Source organism: Hylobates moloch, unplaced genomic scaffold (genome assembly GCF_009828535.3).
Source record: "Hylobates moloch isolate HMO894 unplaced genomic scaffold, HMol_V3 SCAFFOLD_22, whole genome shotgun sequence".
Lineage (NCBI taxonomy): Eukaryota > Metazoa > Chordata > Mammalia > Primates > Hylobatidae > Hylobates > Hylobates moloch.
The window spans coordinates 14,096,831-14,118,256 of record NW_026652297.1 but is presented as its reverse complement, the minus strand read 5'-3'; the positions used below and the strand labels follow the sequence as shown (position 1 = coordinate 14,118,256).

Sequence of the window (21,426 nt, the reverse complement as noted above, 5' to 3'; positions counted from 1 at the left end):
GGACGTAAGTAAAAAGAGAGAGAGTTAAAAATCTGAATTAATATTTCTTTTTTCTTATTATTATACTTTAGGTTTTAGGGTACATGTGCACAATGTGCAGGTTTGTTACATATGTATCCATGTGCCATGTTGTTTTGCTGCACCCATTAACTTGTCATTTAGCATTAGGTATATCTCCTAATGCTGTCCCTCCCCCCTCCCCCCAACCCACAATAGTCCCCAGAGTGTGATGTTCCCCTTCCTGTGTCCATGAGTTCTCACTGTTCAATTCCCACCTATGAGTGAGAACATGCGGTGTTTGGTTTTTTGTCCTTGCAATAAGTTTACTGAGAATGATGTTTTCCAGTTTCATCCATGTCCCTACAAAGGACATGAACTCATCATTTTTTATGGCTGCATAGTATTCCATGGTGTATATGTGCCACATTTTCTTAATCCAGTCTATCGTCGTTGGACATGTGGGTTGGTTCCAACTCTTTGCTATTGTGAATAGTGCCGCAATAAACATACGTGTGCATGTGTCTTTATAGCAGCATGATTTATAGTCCTTTGGGTATATACCCAGTAATAGGATGGCTGGGTCAAATGGTATTTCTAGTTCGAGATCCCTGAGGAATCGCCACACTGACTTCCACAATGGTTGAACTAGTTTACGGTCCCACCAACAGTGTAAAAGTGTTCCTATTTCTCCACATCCTCTCCAGCACCTGTTGTTTCCTGACTTTCTAATGATGGCCATTCTAACTGGTGTGAGATGGTATCTCATTGTGGTTTTGATTTGCATTTCTCTGATGGCCAGTGATGATGAGCATTTTTTCATGTGTTTTTTGGCTGCATAAATGTCTTCTTTTGAGAAGTGTCTGTTGATGTCCTTTGCCCACTTTTTGATGGGGTTGTTTGTTTTTTTCTTGTAAATTTGTTTGAGTTCATTGTAGATTCTGGATATTAGCCCTTTGTCAGATGAGTAGGTTGCAAAAATTTTCTCCCATTCTGTAGGTTGCCTCTTCACTCTGATGGTAGTTTCTTTTGCTGTGCAGAAGCTCTTTAGTTTGATTAGATCCCATTTGTCAATTTTGGCTTTTGTTGCCATTGCTTTTGGTGTTTTAGACATGAAGTCCTTGCCCACGCCTATGGCCTGAATGGTATTGCCTAGGTTTTCTTGTAGGATTTTAATGGTTTTAGGTCTAACATTTAAGTCTTTAATCCATCTTGAATTAATTTTTGTATAAGGTGTAAGGAAGGGATGCAGTTTCAGCTTTCTACATATGGCTAGCCAGTTTTCCCAGCACCATTTATTAAATAGGGAATCCTTTCCCCATTTCTTGTTTTTGTCAGGTTTGTCAAAGATCAGATAGTTGTAGCTATGCGGCATCATTTCTGAGGGCTCTGTTCTGTTCCATTGATCTATGTCTCTGTTGTGGTACCAGTACCATGCTGTTTTGGTTACTGTAGCCTTGTAGTATAGCTTGAAGTCAGGTAGCGTGATGCCTCCAGCTTTGTTCTTTTGGCTTAGGATTGACTTGGCGATATGGGCTCTTTTTTGGTTCCATATGAACTTTAAAGTACTTTTTCCAATTCTGTCAAGAAAGTCATTGGTACCTTGATGGGGATGGCATTGAATCTATAAATTACCTTGGGCAGTATGGCCATTTTCACAATATTGATTCTTCCAACCCATGAGCATGGAATGTTCTTCCATTTGTTTGTATCCTCTTTGATTTCATTGAGCAGTGGTTTGTAGTTCTCCTTGAAGAGGTCCTTCACATCCCTTGTAAGTTGGATTCCTAGGTATTTGATTCTCTTTGAAGCAATTGTGAATAGGAGTTCACTCATGATTTGGCTCTCTGTCTGTGATTGGTGTACAAGAATGCTTGTGATTTTTGTACATTGATTTTGTATCCTGAGACTTTGCTGAAGTTGCTAATCAGCTTAAGGAGATTTTGGGCTGAGACAATGGGGTTTTCTAGATATACAATCATGTCATTTGCAAACAGGGACAATTTGACTTCCTCTTTTCCTAATTGAATACCCTTTATTTCCTTCTCCTGCCTGATTGCTCTGGCCAGAACTTCCAGCACTATGTTGAATAGGAGTGGTGAGAGAGGGCATCCCTGTCTTGTGCCCGTTTTCAAAGGGAATGCTTCCAGTTTTTGCCCATTCAGTATGATATTGGCTGTGGGTTTGTCATAGATAGCTCTTATTCTTTTGAGATACGTCCCATCAATACCTACTTTATTGAGAGTTTTTAGCATGAAGGGTTGTTGAATTTTGTCAAAGGCCTTTTCTGCATCTATTGAGATAATGATGTGGTTTTTGTCTTTGGTTCTGTTTATATGCTGGATTACATTTATTGATTTGCATTTGTTGAACCAGCCTTGCATCCCAGGGATGAAGCCCACTTGATCATGGTGGATAAGCTTTTTGGTGTGCTGCTGGATTTGGTTTGCCAGTATTTTACTGAGGATTTTTGCATCCATGTTCATCAAGGATATTGGTCTGAAATTCTCTTTTTTCGTTATGTCTCTGCCAGGCTTTGGTATCAGGACAATGCTGGCTTCATAAAATGTGTTAGGGAGGATTCCCTCTTTTTCTGTTGATTGGAATAGTTTCAGAAGGAATGGTGCCAGTTCCTCCTTTTACTTCTGGTAGAATTCGGCTGTGAATCCATCAGGTCCTGGACTCTTTTTGGTTGGTAAGCTATTGATTATTGCCACAATTTCAGAACCTGTTATTGGTCTATTCAGAGATTCAACTTCTTCCTGGTTTAGTCTTGGGAGGGTGTATTTGTTGAGGAATTTATCCATTTCTTCTAGATTTTCTAGTTTATTTGCATAGAGGTGTTTGTAATATTCTCTGATGGTAGATTGTATTTCTGTGGGATAAGTGGTGATATCCCCTTTTTCATTTTTTATTGCATCTATTTGAGTCTTCTCTCTTTTCTTCTTTATTAGTCTTGCTAGCGGTCTATCAATTTTGTTGATCTTTTCAAAAAACCAGCTCCTGGATTCATTAATTTTTTGAAGGGTTTTTTGTGTCTCTATTTCCTTCAGTTCTGCTCTGGTTTTAGTTATTTCTAGCCTTCTGCTAGCTTTTGAGTGTGTTTGCTCTTGCTTTCCTAGTTCTTTTAATTGTGATGTTAGGGTGTCAATTTTGGATCTTTCCTGCTTTCTCTTGTGGGCATTTAGTGCTATAAATTTCCCTCTACACACTGCTTTGAATGTGTCCCAGAGATTCTGGTATGCTGTGTCTTTGTTCTTGTTGGTTTCAAAGAACATCTTTATTTCTGCCTTCATTTCATTATGTACCCTGTAGTCATTCAGGAGCAGGTTGTTCAGTTTCCATGTAGTTGAGCGGTTTTGAGTGAGTTTCTTAATCCTGAGTTCTAGTTTGATTGCACTGTGGTCTGAGAGACAGTTTGTTATAATTTCTGTTCTTTTACATTTGCTGAGGAAAGCTTTACTTCCAACTATGTGGTCAATTTTGGAATAGGTGTGGTGTGGTGCTGAAAAAAATGTATATTCTGTTGATTTGGGGTGGAGAGTTCTGTAGATGTCTATTAGGTCCACTTTATGTAGAGCTGAGTTCAATTCCTGGATATCCTTGTTAACTTTCTGTCTCATTGATCTGTCTAATGTTGACAGTGGGGTGTTAAAATCTCCCATTATTATTGTGTGGGAGTTTAAGTCCCTTTGTAGGTCACTCAGGACTTGCTTTATGAATCTGGGTGCTCCTCTATTGGGTGCATATATATTTAGGATAGTTAGCTCTTCTTGTCGAATTGATCCCTTTACCATTATGTAATGGCCTTCTTTGTCTCTTTTGATCTTTGTTGGTTTAAAGTCTATTTTATCAGAGACTAAGATTGCAACCCCTGCCTTTTTTTGTTTTCCACTTGCTTGATAGATCTTCCTCCATCCCTTTATTTTGAGTCTATGTGTGTCTCTGCACGTGAGATGGGTTTCCTGAATACAGCACACTGATGGGTCCTGACTCCTTATCCAGTTTGCCAGTCTGTGTCTTTTAATTGGAGCATTTAGCCCATTTACATTTAAAGTTAATATTGTTATGTGTGAATCTGATCCTGTCATTATGATGTTAGTTGGTTATTTTGCTCGTTAGTTGATGCAGTTTCTTCCTAGCCTCGATGGTCTTTACAATTTGGCATGTTTTTGCAGTGGCTGGTACCGGTTGTTCCTTTCAATGTTTAGTGCTTCCTTCAGGAGCTCTTTTAGGGCAGGCCTGGTGGTGACAAAATCACTCAGCATTTGCTTGTCTGTAAAGTATTTTATTTCTCCTTCACTTATGAAGCTTAGTTTGGCTGGATATGAAATTCTGGGTTGAAAATTCTTTTCTTTAAGAATGTTGAATATCGGCCCCCACTCTCTTCTGGCTTGTAGAGCTTCTGCTGAGAGATCAGCTGTTAGTCTGATGGGCTTCCCTTTGTGGGTAACCCGACCTTTCTCTCTGGCTGCCCTTAACATTTTTTCCTTCATTTCAACTTTGGTGAATCTGACAATTATGTGTCTTGGAGTTGCTCTTCTCGAGGAGTGTCTTTGTGGCGTTCTCTGTATTTCCTGAATTTGAATGTTGGCCTGCCTTGCTAGATTGGGGAAGTTCTCCTGGATAATATCTTGCAGAGTCTTTTCCAACTTGGTTCCATTCTCCCCATCATTTTTAGGTACACCAATCAGACGTAGGTTTGGTCTTTTCACATAGTCCCAAATTTCTTGAAGGCTTTGTTCATTTCTTTTTATTCTTTTTTCTCTAAACTTCCCTTCTCTCTTCATTTCATTCATTTCATCTTCCATCAGCGATACCCTTTCTTCCAGCTGATCGCATCTGCTACCGAGACTTCTGCAATCTTCGCGTAATTCTCGAAACTTGGCTTTCAGCTCCATCAGCTCCTTTAAGCCCTTCTCTGCATTGGTTATTCTAGTTATCCATTCGTCTAATTTTTTTTCAAAGTTTTTAACTTCTTTGCTATTGTTTTGAATTTCCTCCTGTAGCTCGGAGTAGTTTGATCGTCTGAAGCCTTCTTCTCTCAACTCGTCAAAGTCATCCTCCGTCCAGCTTTGTTCCGTTGCTGGTGAGGAACTGCGTTCCTTTGGAGGAGGAGAGGTACTCTGCTTTTTAGAGTTTCCAGTTTTTCTGCTCTGTTTTTTCCCCACCTTTGTGGTTTTATCTACTTTTGGTCTTTGATGATGGTGATGTACAGATGGGTTTTTGGTGTGGATGTCCTTTCTGTTTGTTAGTTTTCCTTCTACCAGACAGGACCCTCAGCTGCAGGTCTGTTGGAGTTTACTAGAGGTCCACTCCAGACCCTGTTTGGCTGGGTGTCAGCAGCGGTGGCTGCAGAACAGCAGATTTTCGTGAGACCACAAATTCAGCTGTCTGATAGTTCCTCTGGAAGTTTTGTCTCAGAGGAGTACCCGGCCGAGTGAGGTGTCAGTCTGTCCCTACTTGGGGGGGTGCCTCCCAGTTTGGCTGCTCGGGGGTGAGGGACCCACTTTAGGAGGCAGTCTGTCCGTTCTCAGATCTCCAGCTGCGTGCTGGGAGAACCACTACTCTCTTCAAAGCTGTCAGTCAGACAGGGACACATAAGTCTGCAGAGGATCCTGCTGAATTTTTGTTTGTCTGTGCCCTGTCCCCAGAGGTGGAGCCTACAGAGATAGGCAGGCCTCCTTGAGCTGTGGTGGACTCCACCCAGTTCGAGCTTCCTGGCTGCTTTGTTTACCTAAGCAAGCCTGGGCAATGGCGGGTGCCCCTCTCCCAGCCTCGCTGCCGCCTTGCAGTTTGATCTCAGAATGCTGTGCTAGCAATCAGGGAGACTCCGTGGGCATAGGACCCTCCGAGCCAGGTGCGGGACACAATCTCCTAGTGTGCTGTTTTCCAGGCTCGTTGGAAAAGTGCAGTATTAGGGTGGGACTGACCCGATTTTCCAGGTGCCGTCTGTTACCCCTTTCTTTGACTAGGAAAGGGAACTCCCTGACCCCTTGCGCTTCCTGAGTGAGGCAATGCCTCGCCCTGCTTCGGCTCGTGCACAGTGCGCTTCACCGACTGTCCTGCACCCAGTGTTTGGCACTCCCTAGTGAGATGAAACCAGTACCTCAAACAGAAATGCAGAAATCACCCGTCTTCTGTGTAGCTCAGGCTGGGAGCTGTAGATCGGAGCTGTTCCTATTTGGCCATCTTGGCTCCACCCCCCCCGAATTAATATTTCTTTAGATTCTGGCCAGATGCGGTGGCTCACGCCTGTAATTCAAGCACTGTGGTAGGCCAAGGCGGGAGGATCACCTGAGGTCAGGAGTTCAAGACCAGCCTGGTCAACATGATGAAATCCTGTCTCTAATAAAAGTACAAAAATTAGCCGGGTGTGATGGCATGTGCCTGCAGTCCCAGCTACTAAGGAGCCTGAGGCAGAAGGATCCCATGAATCCGGGAGGCAGAGGTTGCAGTGAGCCGAGAATGCGCCACTGCACTCCAGTGTGGGCAACAGAGCAAGACTGAATCACACACACACACACACAAATTTTCTTTTGATTCTGAAGACCATGTTCAATCTACCGTGAGCCTCACTTACATCAAGGCATCACTCACCTTCTAAAGGTGTTGTATGAATTAAATGAGTTACCAGTTCTTTAAAGTACTATTGTGGGCTAGTTTGAAAACATAACCATACACAGGAAAAAGCATTTCTAGTTTTAACGAGCGAATATGCATATAAGCTTTTAGAACACAACCTCTTTATTAGGTATACATGTTCACTTTGCTGTGCGTATTATTACGTAGCATATAAAAAGATTCATACTTCAAAAATTATCACGTGGCTTTTATGTCCCTCTATTTCTTCAATAGCTAGGTAAATGACTTTATCTCTGATTTCCTGATTTTCATCTTAAAGAAAATACAACAAAAGAGGGGATGGCTGTGGTCTAATTAAATCATTATGCATAAAAGGTTTTTTAAAAGTCCACATATAAATCAAGCAAAAAAAATTCTGGATGTACTTAAAAAAAAAACGTTAAGTTACATCAGTATTTGTATCTCAAATCAGCATCAAGAAAACCTTTTGGCCAGGTGCAGTGGCTCATGCCTGTAATCCTAGCACTTTGGAAGGCTGAGGCAGGAAGATTACTTGAGGCAGTCTGGGGACCATAGTAAGATCCCTGTCTCCACAAAAAATTTAAAAATTAGCTGAGTGTGGTGGCATGTGCCCACAGTCTGAGGTGGGAGGATCCCTTGAGCCCAGTAGTTCAAGGCTGCAGTGAGCTATGACTGGGCCACTGCACTCCAGCCTGAGTGACAGAGCAAGACCCTGTCACTTAAATTTAAAAAGGAAAAAGTAAAGAAAAACTTTTTTGACTATTACATGACACATACGGATTTTTAAAAACTTATGTGGCATGGTGGCAGTGTTTATATGGAAAGATGTTAGAAATGATTGAGACATCCTTACTTGTTATAGAAAACAAATTGTTCTCTTGGCAAAAAGACACAGCATGCTTATATATGCTCATTTTTAAGAAGCGATCTATATACAACTGTATTGCTATCAATGGAAATACAAAATCATGTAAATTAACTTGTCAAAATACTATACCTTCCTCTCCTTGAACAGGTTCTTCTAACAGCAACTCTGTCATACATTCCCAGTCTTTCAACAGTTCTTGAGAGCTCTCCCATAAACTGTCCACCAAGTAGGCTGCATGTTCATGTAACTAAAAAGAAAAAATCAAGTGTGACCAAAGAATATTTAATAAAGAAACTACTACTACTAATTTAAGAAATCATTTTTTTCATAATTAAAATGGCTTGGTTTCCATGATTCTAAAAACCACTTAGAGAATATATATATTCACATTCCACTGTTAATAGTGTGGATGCAGTATGTTGAATCAACTTTTTACCATTTACAGTAGTAAAAGTAAGGATCTCCTAGTCTAATGACATCATTTATAGATAAGGAAACAGAGTACAGCTAGTTAGAAAATTTTCTGAAGTTATATGCTGGATCTAGGTCACTTTTCACTACTCCTTGTGGTCTCTTCAACTATCTTTATTTTTATTTTTTAAAGGAAATTAATCATTTTCCCTCAGAATTCCATTAGAAACTCTTGGACCAGCTGTACTTACTTCACATCTCTGTCATCTTAGTCAAAGTAAAAAATATAAATTACTCCATCTCTCCACTATTCTACTCTCATTTCCACTGGACTCATTTCATTCCTTACGCCACCCCCATTTTCTGTTGGTCATTATTCTCCTGACAATTTTCTTTGGAGCCCATGTTCCCACAGTAAACAAACATAGTTAAGGTCTTCATCAAACACTTCACACCAAACTCTCTACCACTTGCCAGTCATTAAGCCTTGGAGAATATTATCCTTTTTTTTTTTGTATTTTTAGTAGAGACGGGGTTTCACCGTGGTCTCGATCTCCCGACCTCATGATCCGCCCGCCTCGGCCTCCCAAAGTGCTGGGATTACAAGCGTGAGCCACCACGCCCGGCCTTATCCTTTTTTTTTTTGAGATGGAGTCTTGCTCTATCGCCCAAGCTGGAGGGCAGTGGTGTGACCTCAGCTCACTGCAACCTCCACCTCCTGCGTTCAAGTGATTCTCCTGCCTCAGCCTCCCGAGTAGCTGGGATTACAGGCCCACGCCACCATGCCTGGCTAACTTTTGTATTTTTAGTAGAGATGGGGTTTCACCATGTTGGCCAGGCTGGCCTTCAACTCCTCACCTTAAGAGATCTGCCTGCTTTGGCCTGCCAAAGTGCTAGGATTACAGGTGTGTGCCACCATGCTGGGCCCTGAGAATATTACTCTAATGAAGCTTTTCAGGGAAGGCAAGTACAGAAGGTGTTGGCATTGTTCTGGTTTCTGCTACTTACAAGTAACTTCTCCACCCTAATATAAAAGATCTTCCACTTTTGAGGCTCATTACATTCAGTTAAACAGTCCTGGTAATCAGTGTTAGTCAAACTACAGACTGCAATCCATTCTTGGGTTATTAAACCAATTCAATGCATTGAGAACAAAGATTCAAAAATGATGCACAGTAGAAAGAGTGCATAGCACATAGAAAGGGTAAATACTAGTTCATTAACTGTAATCTGTTATATGTGCTTGTACTTGTCAGAGAAAATGTTTTTCTCATCATAAGTAGTGGCCGAAAAGTATGAAAGTCACCCTTCTAAATCTACTATTGGTTGTCTACTGTTATCTTGGCACATTCAGCACTTGAGTTGGATTTCTTCCTCATTCCTAACTCTATAATCACTCTTAACTTCAGTGTGATTTTTTTTTCTCCTTTGGAGACAGGGTCTCACAGTGTTGCACAGGCTGGAGTGCACTGGCACAATCACGACTCACTGCAGCCTTGACTTGCTGGGCTCAAGTGATCCTCCAAACTTAGCCCCTGGAGTAGCTGGGACTATAGGAGTGTGCTATCCCGCCTGGCTTTTTTTTTTTTTTTTTTTTTTGTAGAGATGGGGTTACCATGTTACTAGGCTGGTTTCAGTGTGAATTTTAATGACTTATGTAATGCTCTGGCTCTTCCGACACTAATTCAGTACTTCATTTCGATTGCATTTCAAATGCATACAACATGTCCCGGTGAATTCCATCAAAGCCAGAGTAAATAATACTGATTAGCATCTTTGCTTGTAAATAATATAGGCAAAGGTTTGAGGGAGATATCTTCAAACTTTCCTAATTCGCATATTCTGAGAAACTATCCTTAGACCATCCATAACATTACTCCAACAGTAACAGGAACAAGAGGTGCACAACTCAAGAGTCAAAGATGAACAATGGCAGCAGAAAAAAGAAAAATAAATTGTTTCAAAACTGTTGCTATTAACCTATGTTAAATTAAAGAGTTATTATTTATACATATATAAATTAAAGAGCTTTATTTTAGGCTAAAATAAAGAGGTTCAGTTTGGGAAGAATTGAAAAAGTTCTGGAGATAAATGGCAGTGATGATTGCCTAGCAACATAAATGTACTTAATGCCAATGAACTGTATACTTAACAAGGTAAATTTTGTTTTATATATTTTACAATAAAAAATCAGCTGAATATGCTTTTATGCTTGATTATGCGTATTTCTGTAGAATAGGTATATGAAGAATTACAATTGCATATATTTGGCAGATTATACCTTCAATAAATACAAAATATCTCCTTTCTATCCCTCTTAGTGCTTTTGGTCTTTAATTCTGGTTTATCTTATACTGGTATTGCCCCCTTTGCTATCTTTGTGTAATCATTTATTAGTTATTTCCAGCCTTTATCCAGCCTATTATTTATAAACTTCCTATAAGTTATTTTAAGATGTGTTAGTAAATAGCATATAGCTATTTTTCATTTACTTCAATCCCAAATGATAATCTGCATTTTAATAAAACATGTTAACTGATTTACATTTAGTGGGATTACTCATGCTGAAAATATTGCTGGCATTTTATTTTCTGTGCTCGATTTGTGATGTTTTCTTGATTACTTTATCTGTCCTTCATTCAGGGTTTTATTTTCTAGCATTTTCCCATTACCAAAATCCTTAGCCTATTTTTCACTTCTCTTCATTTAATTTGAACATTATACTCCTATATTTAAAAACTAATTAATAGATATTTGCCTTAAACATCAATGTCATAGTTTTTAGGTTTAGCTCTAAGGTTTGTTTTTTTTTTTATTTGCTCACCAATGTTTCTTATACTCCTCTTTTCCTTTTATTGATTTTTCACTTCCCTAGAAAACATGTTCAAGTAATAATCTGCATATAGAGTCTATTAGGCAGTAATCTGACTGCATGTCCTTTGATTTAGTTCTTTCTCTTCATTTTTTTTTTTAAATTATTTTATTTTTAGACAGAGTCTCACTCTGTCGCCCAGCCTGGAATGCTGTGGCATGATCTCGGCTCACTGCAACCTCCGCCTCCTGGGTTTAAGCGATTCTCCTGCCTCAGCCTCCTGAGTAGCTGAGATGACAGGCACCTGCCACCATGCCTGACTAATTTTTATATTTTTAGTAGAGACAGGCTTTCACCATGTTGGCCAGGCTGGTCCTGAACTCCTGACCTCAAGTGATCCACCCGCCTCATCCTCCCAAAGTGTTGGGATTACAGGCATGAGTCACCGTGCCTGGCCTCCCTTCATTGTTTGTTCTCTTACACAGCTCCTACTACACAATATAATAAAATGTCTTAATCTATACTGTACCTTAATTTCTCTTTCATACTTTTTTTTTTTTTTTTTTGAGACAAGAGTCTTGCTCTGTTGCCCAGGATGCAGTGGCGCAATCTCGGCTCACTGCCACCTCTTGCCACCCCTTGCCTTGAAAGGAGAATTCCTTTCAAGCAATTCTCCTGCCTCAGCCTCCCAAGTAGCTGGGACTACAGGTGCATGCCACCATGCCACCCTGCTAATTTTTGTATTTTTAGTAGAGACTGGGTTTTACTATGTTGCCCAGGCTGGTCTCAAATTCCTGACCTCAGGTAATCCACCCACCTTGGCCTCCCAAAGATTACAGGCGTGAGCCATCATGCCTGGCATCTTTGGGGAATTTCTTAAACATATCAATAAGAAGCTGTCAATTTTCCTGTCTTAAATGATTGTCACAATTATCCTCCTCATTCATAAGAAGGGTGACCAGCCGGGCATGGTGGCTCACGCCTGTAATCCCAGCACTTTGGGGGGCCAAGGAGGGCAGATCATGAGGTCAAGAGATCGAGACCATCTGGCCAAATGGTGAAACCCCCGTCTCTACTAAAAATACAAAAATTGCTGGGTGTGGTGGCGCGTGCCTGCACTCCCACCTACTCAGGAGGCTGAGGCAGGAGAATCACTAGAACCCACCCAGGAGGCGGAGGCTGCAGTGAGCCAAGACTGCGCCACTGCACTCCAGTCTGGCAACAGAGCGAGATTTGGTCTCCAAAAAATAAAAAAATAAAAGAAGAAGAAGGGTGACCATACTGCCAGATTATCCAGAAGTGTTCTCGGTTGTTCTTGTTGTTTTGAAATAATTACTAATAGCATCCTTATCCCTCTGAAAAGCATCACACTTTTTTTTTTTTTTTTGAGACCAGAGTCTTACACTGTCGCCCAGGCTGGAGGGCAGTGACGTGATCTCGGCTCACTGCAAGCTCTGCCTCCCGGGTTCATGTTATTTTCCTGTCATTCTCCTGCCTCAGCCTCCAGAGTAGCTGGGACTACAGGTGCCCACCACCAGGCCTGGCTAATTTTTTGCATTTTTAGTAGAGACGGGGTTTCACCATGTTAGCCAGGATGGTCTCAATCTCCTGACCTCGTGATCTGCCCGCCTCGGCCTCCTAAAGTGCTGGGATTACAGGCGTGAGCCACCGCGCCTGGCTGCATCACACTTTTAATCACATTTTACATGCACTGCAAACTGATTTCAATTCAACATTTTATAATTCTATTAAAATGTTACTACTTCTCATTTCAGTAAAATAAAGAAAAAATAATCAGTTCAGTTAATCCCAGGTAAATGTCTGTGTATTGGTCTGTTCTCATGCTGCTAATAAACACGTATCTGAGACTGGGAAATTTATAAGGGAAAGAGGTTTAATGGACTCACAGATCCACATGACCAGGGACGCCTCACAACCATGGCAGAAGATGAAGGAAGAGCAAAGGGACATCTTACATGGTGGCAGGCAAGAGAGCTTGTGCAGGGGAAATCCCATTGATAAAAACATCAGATCTAGTGAGACTTACTATCATGAGAACCGTGTAAGAAAAACTGCCCTTATGATACAATTATCTCCACCTGGTCCCACCCTTGGCACATGGAGATTATTACAATTCAAGATGAGATGTGGGTGGGGACAGGGCCAAACCATATTACTCTGTAACTAATCTATAAAAGACTCCCTTGGCTGGGGACGGTGCTTCACGCCTGTAATTTCAGCACTTCGAGAGGCAGAGGAGGGTGGATCACTTGAGGTCAGGAGTTCAAGACCAGTCTGGCCAACATGGCGAAACTCCTTCTCTACTAAAAATACAAAGATTAGCTAGGCGTGGTGGCGCATGCCTCTAATCCCAGCTACTCGGGAGGCTGAGACAGGAGAATCGCTTGAACCCAGGAGGCAGAGGTTGCAGTGAGCTGAGATTGCACCACTGCACTCCAGCAAGACTCCATCCCAAAAAAAGACTTTCTACTTTATTATTTCTAAAGTCTCTTTAAATTCAGTATTTCACAAGTCTATTACAAAATTTTACCAATTACAGTGTGTGACAGTAAAACAAAGAGAAATTCAGAGTAGAGCACAATTGGAATACCATCATACTATGAGAATATGGCTTCATTAAGCATTCACCCTAGATGTACACTAGTATAAAAAGATGAGGAGAGATTTTCACAAAGAATATTTCTTGTGAAACACAGGAGACCATAAAAGTCAATATAAACACCATGAATCATTAGAATCAACCAGAAACCTTTCAATACTATTTGCAGTTGCTTTTGTAGCTGTCAAAAATGCAATACAGGGCCAGACGTGGTGGCTCATGCCTGTAATCCCAGCACTTCGGAAGGCCAAGGCAGGTGGACCACTTGAGGTTAGGAGTTCGAGACCAGCCAGAAATGGTGAAACCCCATCTCTACTAAAAATACAAAAATTAGCCAGGCATGGTGGTACACACTTGTAGTCCCAACTATTTGGAGGATAAGGTATGAGAATTGCTTGAATCTGGGAGACAGAGGTTGCAGTGAGCTGAGATCACGCCACTGCACTCCAGCCTGAGTGACAGAGCAAGACTCTGTCTCAAAAAAAAAAAAGAAAAAAGAAAAAAAAAAGGAATGCAATACAGCTGGCAAATACATTCTAATTCTGTTGTAAGACTCTAGAAAATCGTAGCAAACACAGGAATACAGTAAGACCATCTGAAAATTGTGCAGTAATAAACATTACAAATTACTTCTTTAAATAAAAGAGAAAACGCCTGAAACTAAGTACTCTTGCCTTTTAATAAATCAAAAAGTCCTTGAGCTTTCAGAGATAAAAAACATTTTCCTTTAATTAATAATCAAAGTCAGTTAGTGAAGATCATCATATTCCCTAAACTTTTCAGTAGTTATCTCATACTTATCAATTTCTGAAGCTACTGTTGTTGTTTTTTTTTTAGAAACAGGGTCTTGCACAGGCTGGAGTGCAAATGGTGCGATCATAGCTTACTGCAGCCTACGCAACTCCTGGGCTCAAGGGATCCTCCCACGTTAGCCTTCCAAGTAGCCACCATGCCTGGCTACTTTTTATTCCATTCCTCTAAAAAACCTAAGAGAGGTAAGAGTGTAAGTTGAAATGGTTTACTAGACATGTGATATTTACGGGGTAGTTAGTGTTTTACTAAAAAAATTCACATTTTGCATTTTATTCTGTAATACATCCAACCTTGCTTGTTAAGAAAATAATGCTTCAAATCATTAGTACGCAAAGTGTGATCCTTGGACCGGGAGCATAAGCACTATCTTGGAGACTGTTAGAAATGCAGAATCTCAGGCCCCATTCTAGAGCTACTGAATAAGAGTTGGCATTTTAACAAGATTCTCAGGTAATTTGTATACACATTTAAAACACTATTAAACACATTCTTTACTCAAATTCAACTCTCTAGTTTTGTTTCTGACTTTATTTCTCTAGTCATTGGTAACTCTCTTAAAAAATGGCAGCAACTCCTTCACCACTTTCTGCTGTTTTGCCCTAACACCCTTCATTCCACTGACTGAGTTCTTCTCCAATTTTAATTTTCATATAGGCTACCTGTTTGTGTCTCTCTTCCTTATTCCTACGAAGTTCCCCTCTTACTCTCAAACTTGAGCATTCATAGAATCATTTCTCTTCTTCACTGACATTCTAGCACAAATCAAAAACACTTTTTAACAAATGAAAATGAGAGTCCTAGGTTTCTAGATGTTCTTTACTTCTTTTGCAACTCTATTTTGTTTGCTTATTTATTTTATTTTAATTTTTTTTGAGACAGAATCTGGCTCTGTCACAAAGTGTGGAGTGCAGTGGTACAATCTCAGCTCACTGCATGCAACCTCTGCCTCCTGGGTTCAAGTGATTCTTGTACCTCAGACTCTTTATTAGCTGTCATTAGGTGTGCGCCACCACACTCGGCTAATTTTTTTCTATTTTTAGTAGAGACAGACTTTTGCTATATTAGCCAGGCCTCAAGTGATCTGCCCACCTCGGCCTCCCAAAGTGCTCGGATTACAAGCATGAGCCACTGCACCTGGCCTGCAACTCTATTTCCAAGCATTTCTAAACGAAGAAGTTAAGTTATTCAGGAGTTCTTCAGGTTTAATTTACTGTTTCCCCAATGACACGGCAGTAGTAGGAAATACAGATTACAATACATAAAAAAAAAAACCCACACCATTTTGGTGGAAAAACCGAAGTTTACTTGCAAAAACAGATCCTGACATATAAGTGTTAATTACAAAATTGTTTAAGCAATAACTGAATATAGCACATGGAAATATTGCTATGAGGCTTGTACAACTATCAATTAAAACATGAATTCATATTTTTCTTTCTCCTTACTAAATAATTTTCAAACAAGATAAAACTAATGTTATTAACAGTCTGACAATTTTCAAAAACTGTTTAATGTAAAAGCTACAGGCATAAAAACAAAAGGCAACAATAAAAAAAGGTATGCAGGCTGGGCATGGTGGCTCATGACCATAATCCCAGCACTTTGGGAGGCCAAGGTGGGCAGATGACCTAAGTCAGGAGTTCGAGACCAGCCTGGCCAACATGGTGAAACCCCGTCTCTACTAAAGATACAAAAATTAGCTGGGTGTGGTAGTGGGCACCTGTAGTCCCAGCTACTCGGGAGGCTGAGGGAGGACAATCCCTTGAACCTGGGAGGCAGAGGCTGCAGTGAGCCGAGATTGCACCACCGTACTCCACCCTGGGTGACAGAGTGAGACCCTGTCTCAAAAGAAAAAAAAAAAAAAAAGGTATGCAGTATTGCAATACTGTAAAAGTTTAACAACTGCTAGTCTGTATTCAGTGTTGATCCACACCTACATATATATTCAGAACACCTTTCCACAAAAGGTAAAGGACTGATTCTATATCATGCAATTCATGAAGGCAACTTTATAACAAACAGATTTGTTTTTATTTGATTGAAAAAAATTAAAATGAATTGACAATTTTATTTAAAATGTAATATAATAAAAATAAATAAGGAATTATCTTAAAACCTTTTTTACCTCACTTTCAAGAAAGAAAAGAACCAGCATCCTAATGAGGTTTCCATTCGGGCTGTTTCTTCCCCTCCTCTTTGCTAATGCTTCTTCTGCTTGTGGGTCATGTCTGCTAAATAGCCTGGAAATAAATAACAGGGCATTGCAAAGTTACATGAATATGAACTTTAGTCTTCCCTCACCACACAAATCATTTCAGTGTTTAACAACAACAACAAAAAGGGGGAGCAGGGAGAAAGAGTATCAGAGATCAGGCCAGGTGCAGAGGCTCATGCCTGTAATCCCAGCACTTTGGGAGGCCGAGGCAGGTGGATCATGAGGTCAGGAGATTGAGACCATCCTGGCTAACACAGTGAAATCCCGTCTCTACTAAAAATACAAAAAATTAGCCGGGCATGGTGGCAGGCGCCTGTAGTCCCAGCTACTCGGGAGGCTGAGGCAGGAGAATGGCGTGAACCCAGGAGGCGGAGCCTGCAGAGAGCCGAGATTGCACAACTGCACTCCAGCCCGGGCGACAGAGACTCCGAAAAAAAATATATATATATATCAGAGATCAGATTATTCATCTATTTCAATATAAATATGTAACTGATGTCATTATAGGTCAGAAAATGCTGGCATCTGAACAATGTCCTACAGGTTAAACTAGATATAAAATGTAAAGGGAAACTTTTACTGATGAACAATCAATGTTCAAATATATGTGAAAATGATAAGGACTGCTATTATCCTGTTATGATTGATACTAGAATATGTAATTTTAAACTGAGTTCTATTTTCTTTTGAGACAGAGTCTCGCTCTGTCACCCAGGCTGGAGTGCAGTGGCATGATCTTGGATCACTGCAACCTCTGCCTCCCGGGTTCAAGCAATTCTCCTGCTTCAGCCTTCCAAGTAGCTGAAATTACAGGTGCCTGCCACTACGCTGGGCTAATTTTTGTATTTTTAGTAGAGACGAGGTTTCACCATGTTGGCCAGGCTGGTCTCGAACTCCTGACCTCAGGTGATACGTCTGCCTTGGCCTTAAGTTCTATTTTCCTAAACATTGATTTCACAGTCATGTAATTATAACATATAACCAAATGTTTCATCAATAATTTAAAAAATCCACACCTTATTATCTAGAAACATTATCTATGAACCCAATAGTTTTTAGTAAAATGACATTAATGGTAAATTAATAAAAATATCATGTAGTAACAAAACATCTGAAATATGGCAAAAAAAAAAAAGATTTGAAATTTTTAATTTGTTTAGATTTATTCTAACAAAACTTAAAAACTGCTAAGTTGGCTGGGCATGGTGGCTCACGCCTGTAATCCCAGCACTTTGGGAGGCCGAGGCAGGCAGATCATGAAGTCAGGAGATTGAGACCATCCTGGCTCATACAGTGAAACCCTGTCTCTACTAAAAATACAAAAAATTAGCCGGGCGTGGTGGCGGGCGCCCGTAGTCCAATCTACTTGGGAGGCTGAGGCAGAAGAATGGCATGAACTCAGGAGGCGGAGCTTACAGTGAGCCAAGATCACGCCATTACACTCCAACCTGGGCGACAGAGCAAGACTAGGTCTCAAAAAAAAAAAAAAAAAAAAATTGCTAAAGGTACCTTATTTCTAGGCATTGCTCTAGGTAAAAGGGATCTTAGGACAAACGACAAAATCCCTATTTTCATGGAGCTCTCACTTTAGTGAATAAATGGTAGATAAGTATATACTGTTGCTGGTTATAAAGAAAAGTAAAAAAAAAACCGGTATATGTATATAGCATGTACTAGTTTATACATAAAAGTCAGAGTAGGCCTCTCAAATGAGAGGCAAAATAACTGAATAAAATGAGAATAATTTCATGTGATATTAAAAGAAACCAATCTCTAGCAGAAAACGACCACAGAGAAGCTGAGTTTTTTTGGGGGGCAGGTGAGGAGGAAGGCATATTAGGGGACTAGAGAACTTATCTTGAAGCTATATCTATATAGCTATCATTTAAGAGAAGGTTCTGTTTAATGGGTGACTTTCAGAGGGGTGGTAAAAGGAAAATATAAATATCCCTGATAACTGAAATATACCAATCTATTTATTTATTTATTTTTTGAGACAGAGTCTCGCTCTGTCACCCAGGCTGGAGTGCAGCAGCACAATCTCTGCCTCCTAGATTCAAGCAATTCTCATGCCTCAGCCTCCCAAGTTGCTGGGATTACAGGTGCCTGCCACCATGCCCAGCTAATTTTTGTATTTTCTAGTAGAGACAGGGTTTCACCATGTTGGCCAGGCTGGTCTCGAACTCCTGACCTCAAGTAATCCGCCCACCTTGGCCTCCCAAAGTGCTGGGATTACAGGCCTGAGCCACCATGATTGGCTTCTTTTATGTTTTTTTGAGATGAAGTCTCACTCTGTCGGCCTGGCTGGACAGCAATGGCATGGTCTCTGCTCACTGCAACCTCCACCTCCTGGGCTCAAGAGATTCTCCTGTCTCAGCCTCTGGAGTAGCTAAGATTACAGGCGTGTGCCACCATGCCAGGCCAATTTTTTGTATTTTTAGTAGAGATGGGTTTCACCATGTTGGCCAGGCTGATCTCGAACTCCTGACCTCAAGTCATCCACCTGCCTCGGCCTCCCAAAGTGCTGGGATTATGGGGATGAGCCACCATGCCCAGCTTGTACCAATTTAAATAATTCCATTTACTGCATATAAATAAGGTATTGAGAAATTTGCTTAAATTTTGAGTATTAAAATGTGGAATTTTTGATGATGTATTAAAATATTCATTTCAGACATATCTTACTACTTTTTGGATGATTGGTTAATATTGTGACTAGCTTATGACTAGACTACAAGACACTATACGTGTGTGGATGTGTACATTTATGTATCTTTGAAAGCTGATCATGGAACTCCTGGGGATACTCCATAGCTTATTTAAGATTTTCTAAGTCACCATATTAAACGATGGAAGAATGACAAAAGAGATCATTAATCCAGTCATCAAACTGTAAGTTTCTCCAAGACAGGGGCCTAAAATACATTTATGGAGTGAAGCTTTCATTTGCATAAGAATTGGCCTGATTTTCACAAAGAAACAAAAACTAATGGAGGCTTATCCTTCTGGATTTCTGTGGAAGATATTCTAATAAAAACTTTTTTTTGGTGTTGTGATATCAGCAAGATGGTGGAACAGAAGATTGCCGAGCCATCACTCCCCCTACAAAAATACAACCAGAAACTATTCAAACACAAGGATACCACCCTGAAAATGCTAGAACTCTGAAGAGAAGTGGAGAAACCCTCTGGGCCCACAGAGTCAAGAAACCATGATTAGTAAGAGAAACAGTCATTTCACACTGTGCCAACTGCCCCCTCCCTACAAGCTGGCAAAACTCAAAGAGAATTTCCCTAGACCCATGATTGCTGATAAGAGGGAATTTGAAGTGGAAAATCACTCTCCTTGCTGGTCTGGGAAACTTCACAAGAAGCCCACTCCAGTTCCATCCCACGGAACCACTGGGAGTGCCTGGAGGCCAGAAACACCTGGGGTGAACTGGGGAGAAAGAATAGGGTGCTGATCACAGCAACTGGTGCACAGATCTTGGTGGCCACTCGGCACATGGGCCAGTGGGAATGCCATGTTGAAGGGAGTGGCCAGTGCAAAAGCACTGCAAGGGGCACAATCCAAGGGAAGGATCAAAGCCCTAGATGTATTTTCCACAAAGCCCAGGTGACTGTATAAAGTCTTTCCCTGGCCTGGAAACAACTAAAAGGTCGGGATTAAGTTGCAGTACCCACTTAAGTATTTCCCAGGTTGGGAAATAATGTAAGGCCAGCAATATAGTTCCAGGGCAGTGTTTAAGCTCCAGTACTAAGAGTCTTCACCAGACTGAGAAAGAACAGAAGTGCAGTGCCTTGGTTCTGGAATACTGTTTAAATTCCACTATAAGTTCTTGCCAGACCAAGAAAAAAACAAGAGGCCAGGGTTCAAGTTCTGAAACTAAGAAGTAAAGGTCTAACACTACCAAAGAAAACTTGCAAAAAAGTGGAAGCGATAGCTATCTCTTCAAATACACAAGCATCAACTTAAGTCAGGGAAATATTACACTACCAAACAAAACCAGTAGAGCTCCAGCAACAGATCCAGAAAAACTGAAGATCTATGAAATGTCTGACAGGCAATTCAGGGTAATCCTCTTAAAAAGAATTTTAAGGAATTACATACACACAAAAATTCCAAATAGAAAACCAAATCAAATTTGAAAAACAAAATGAGAAATATGATGAATAGAAACAATTTTTAAAAATCAAATATACATCCTAGAAATAAAGAATATAAATGAAGTGAAAAACTCACTAGAAAGCTTCAACAGCAAACTTGGCCAAACAGAGGGAAGAATTAGTAAGCTTGAAGGCAGAACATATGAAATTACCTAGTAAGAAGAGCAAAAGTAAAAAGAATTTTAAAAGCCTGTGAGAATTATGGGACACGTTCAAGCAAACTAATTTCTGCAAAATTAGCATTCCCAAAGGAAATGAGAGAGAAAAAGGGCCTAGAAAGCATATTAAAAGAGTAAGGCTGAAAATTCCCCAAATCTGGAGAAAGGCAACAGCATCCAGGAACAGAAAGCTCAGATGTCATCAAACAAATTCAACCCAAAGAGGAATTTCCCAAGGCACACCATAATCAAATTAGTAAAAATCAAAGACAAAGAAGAAATATTCAAAGCATCAAAAGAAAAGAATCATATCATATTCAGTGGAGCTCTTATATGGCTTTCAGTAGATTTATCAGCAGAAACCTTGAAGGCCAGGATAGACTGGGATGCTATATTCAAAGTTTTGAAGAAAGAAAACTGCTATCCAAGAATACTGTACCTAACAATATCCTTCAAACATGAAAGACAGATAAAGACTTTCCCAAATAGAAGCTGAGGGAATTCATCAACACCAGAGCTGCCTTATAAAAAATGCCAAAAAGAGTTCTTCAATTTGAAAGAAATGAATGCTAATGTGTTGGCAGAAAAGCTCAGGCAGGATTGGCTTGTCTGTCATAACATAAAAGAGTCTTGGAAAATGTCCAGGGTCCAGGGTCTAAAACCCCTCATGGCCTTTGGAACACCAAAGTCTGTGCCAAAGGGTGGAAGGCTGCCCTGCCGCACCACAAATATAAGCCCAGGGCATAAAACCCCTCGTGGC

At 40.5% G+C, this 21,426-nt stretch overlaps 1 protein-coding gene across 5 annotated transcripts in view; it reads right to left on the bottom strand.

Annotated features, from left to right (window-relative positions):
* STAG1 (STAG1 cohesin complex component) overlaps positions 1-21,426 on the bottom strand; it is a 415,512-nt gene that overhangs the window by 107,090 nt on the left and 286,996 nt on the right. For all 5 annotated transcript variants that reach the window (XM_032143857.2, XM_032143858.2, XM_058433515.1 and 2 more), the window contains 2 exons: positions 16,253-16,367; positions 7,601-7,718 (listed from right to left, as the gene is read on the bottom strand). In XM_032143857.2, the coding sequence (XP_031999748.1) occupies positions 7,601-7,718; positions 16,253-16,367 (233 nt within the window). The remainder of the gene's footprint in view (positions 1-7,600; positions 7,719-16,252; positions 16,368-21,426) is intronic.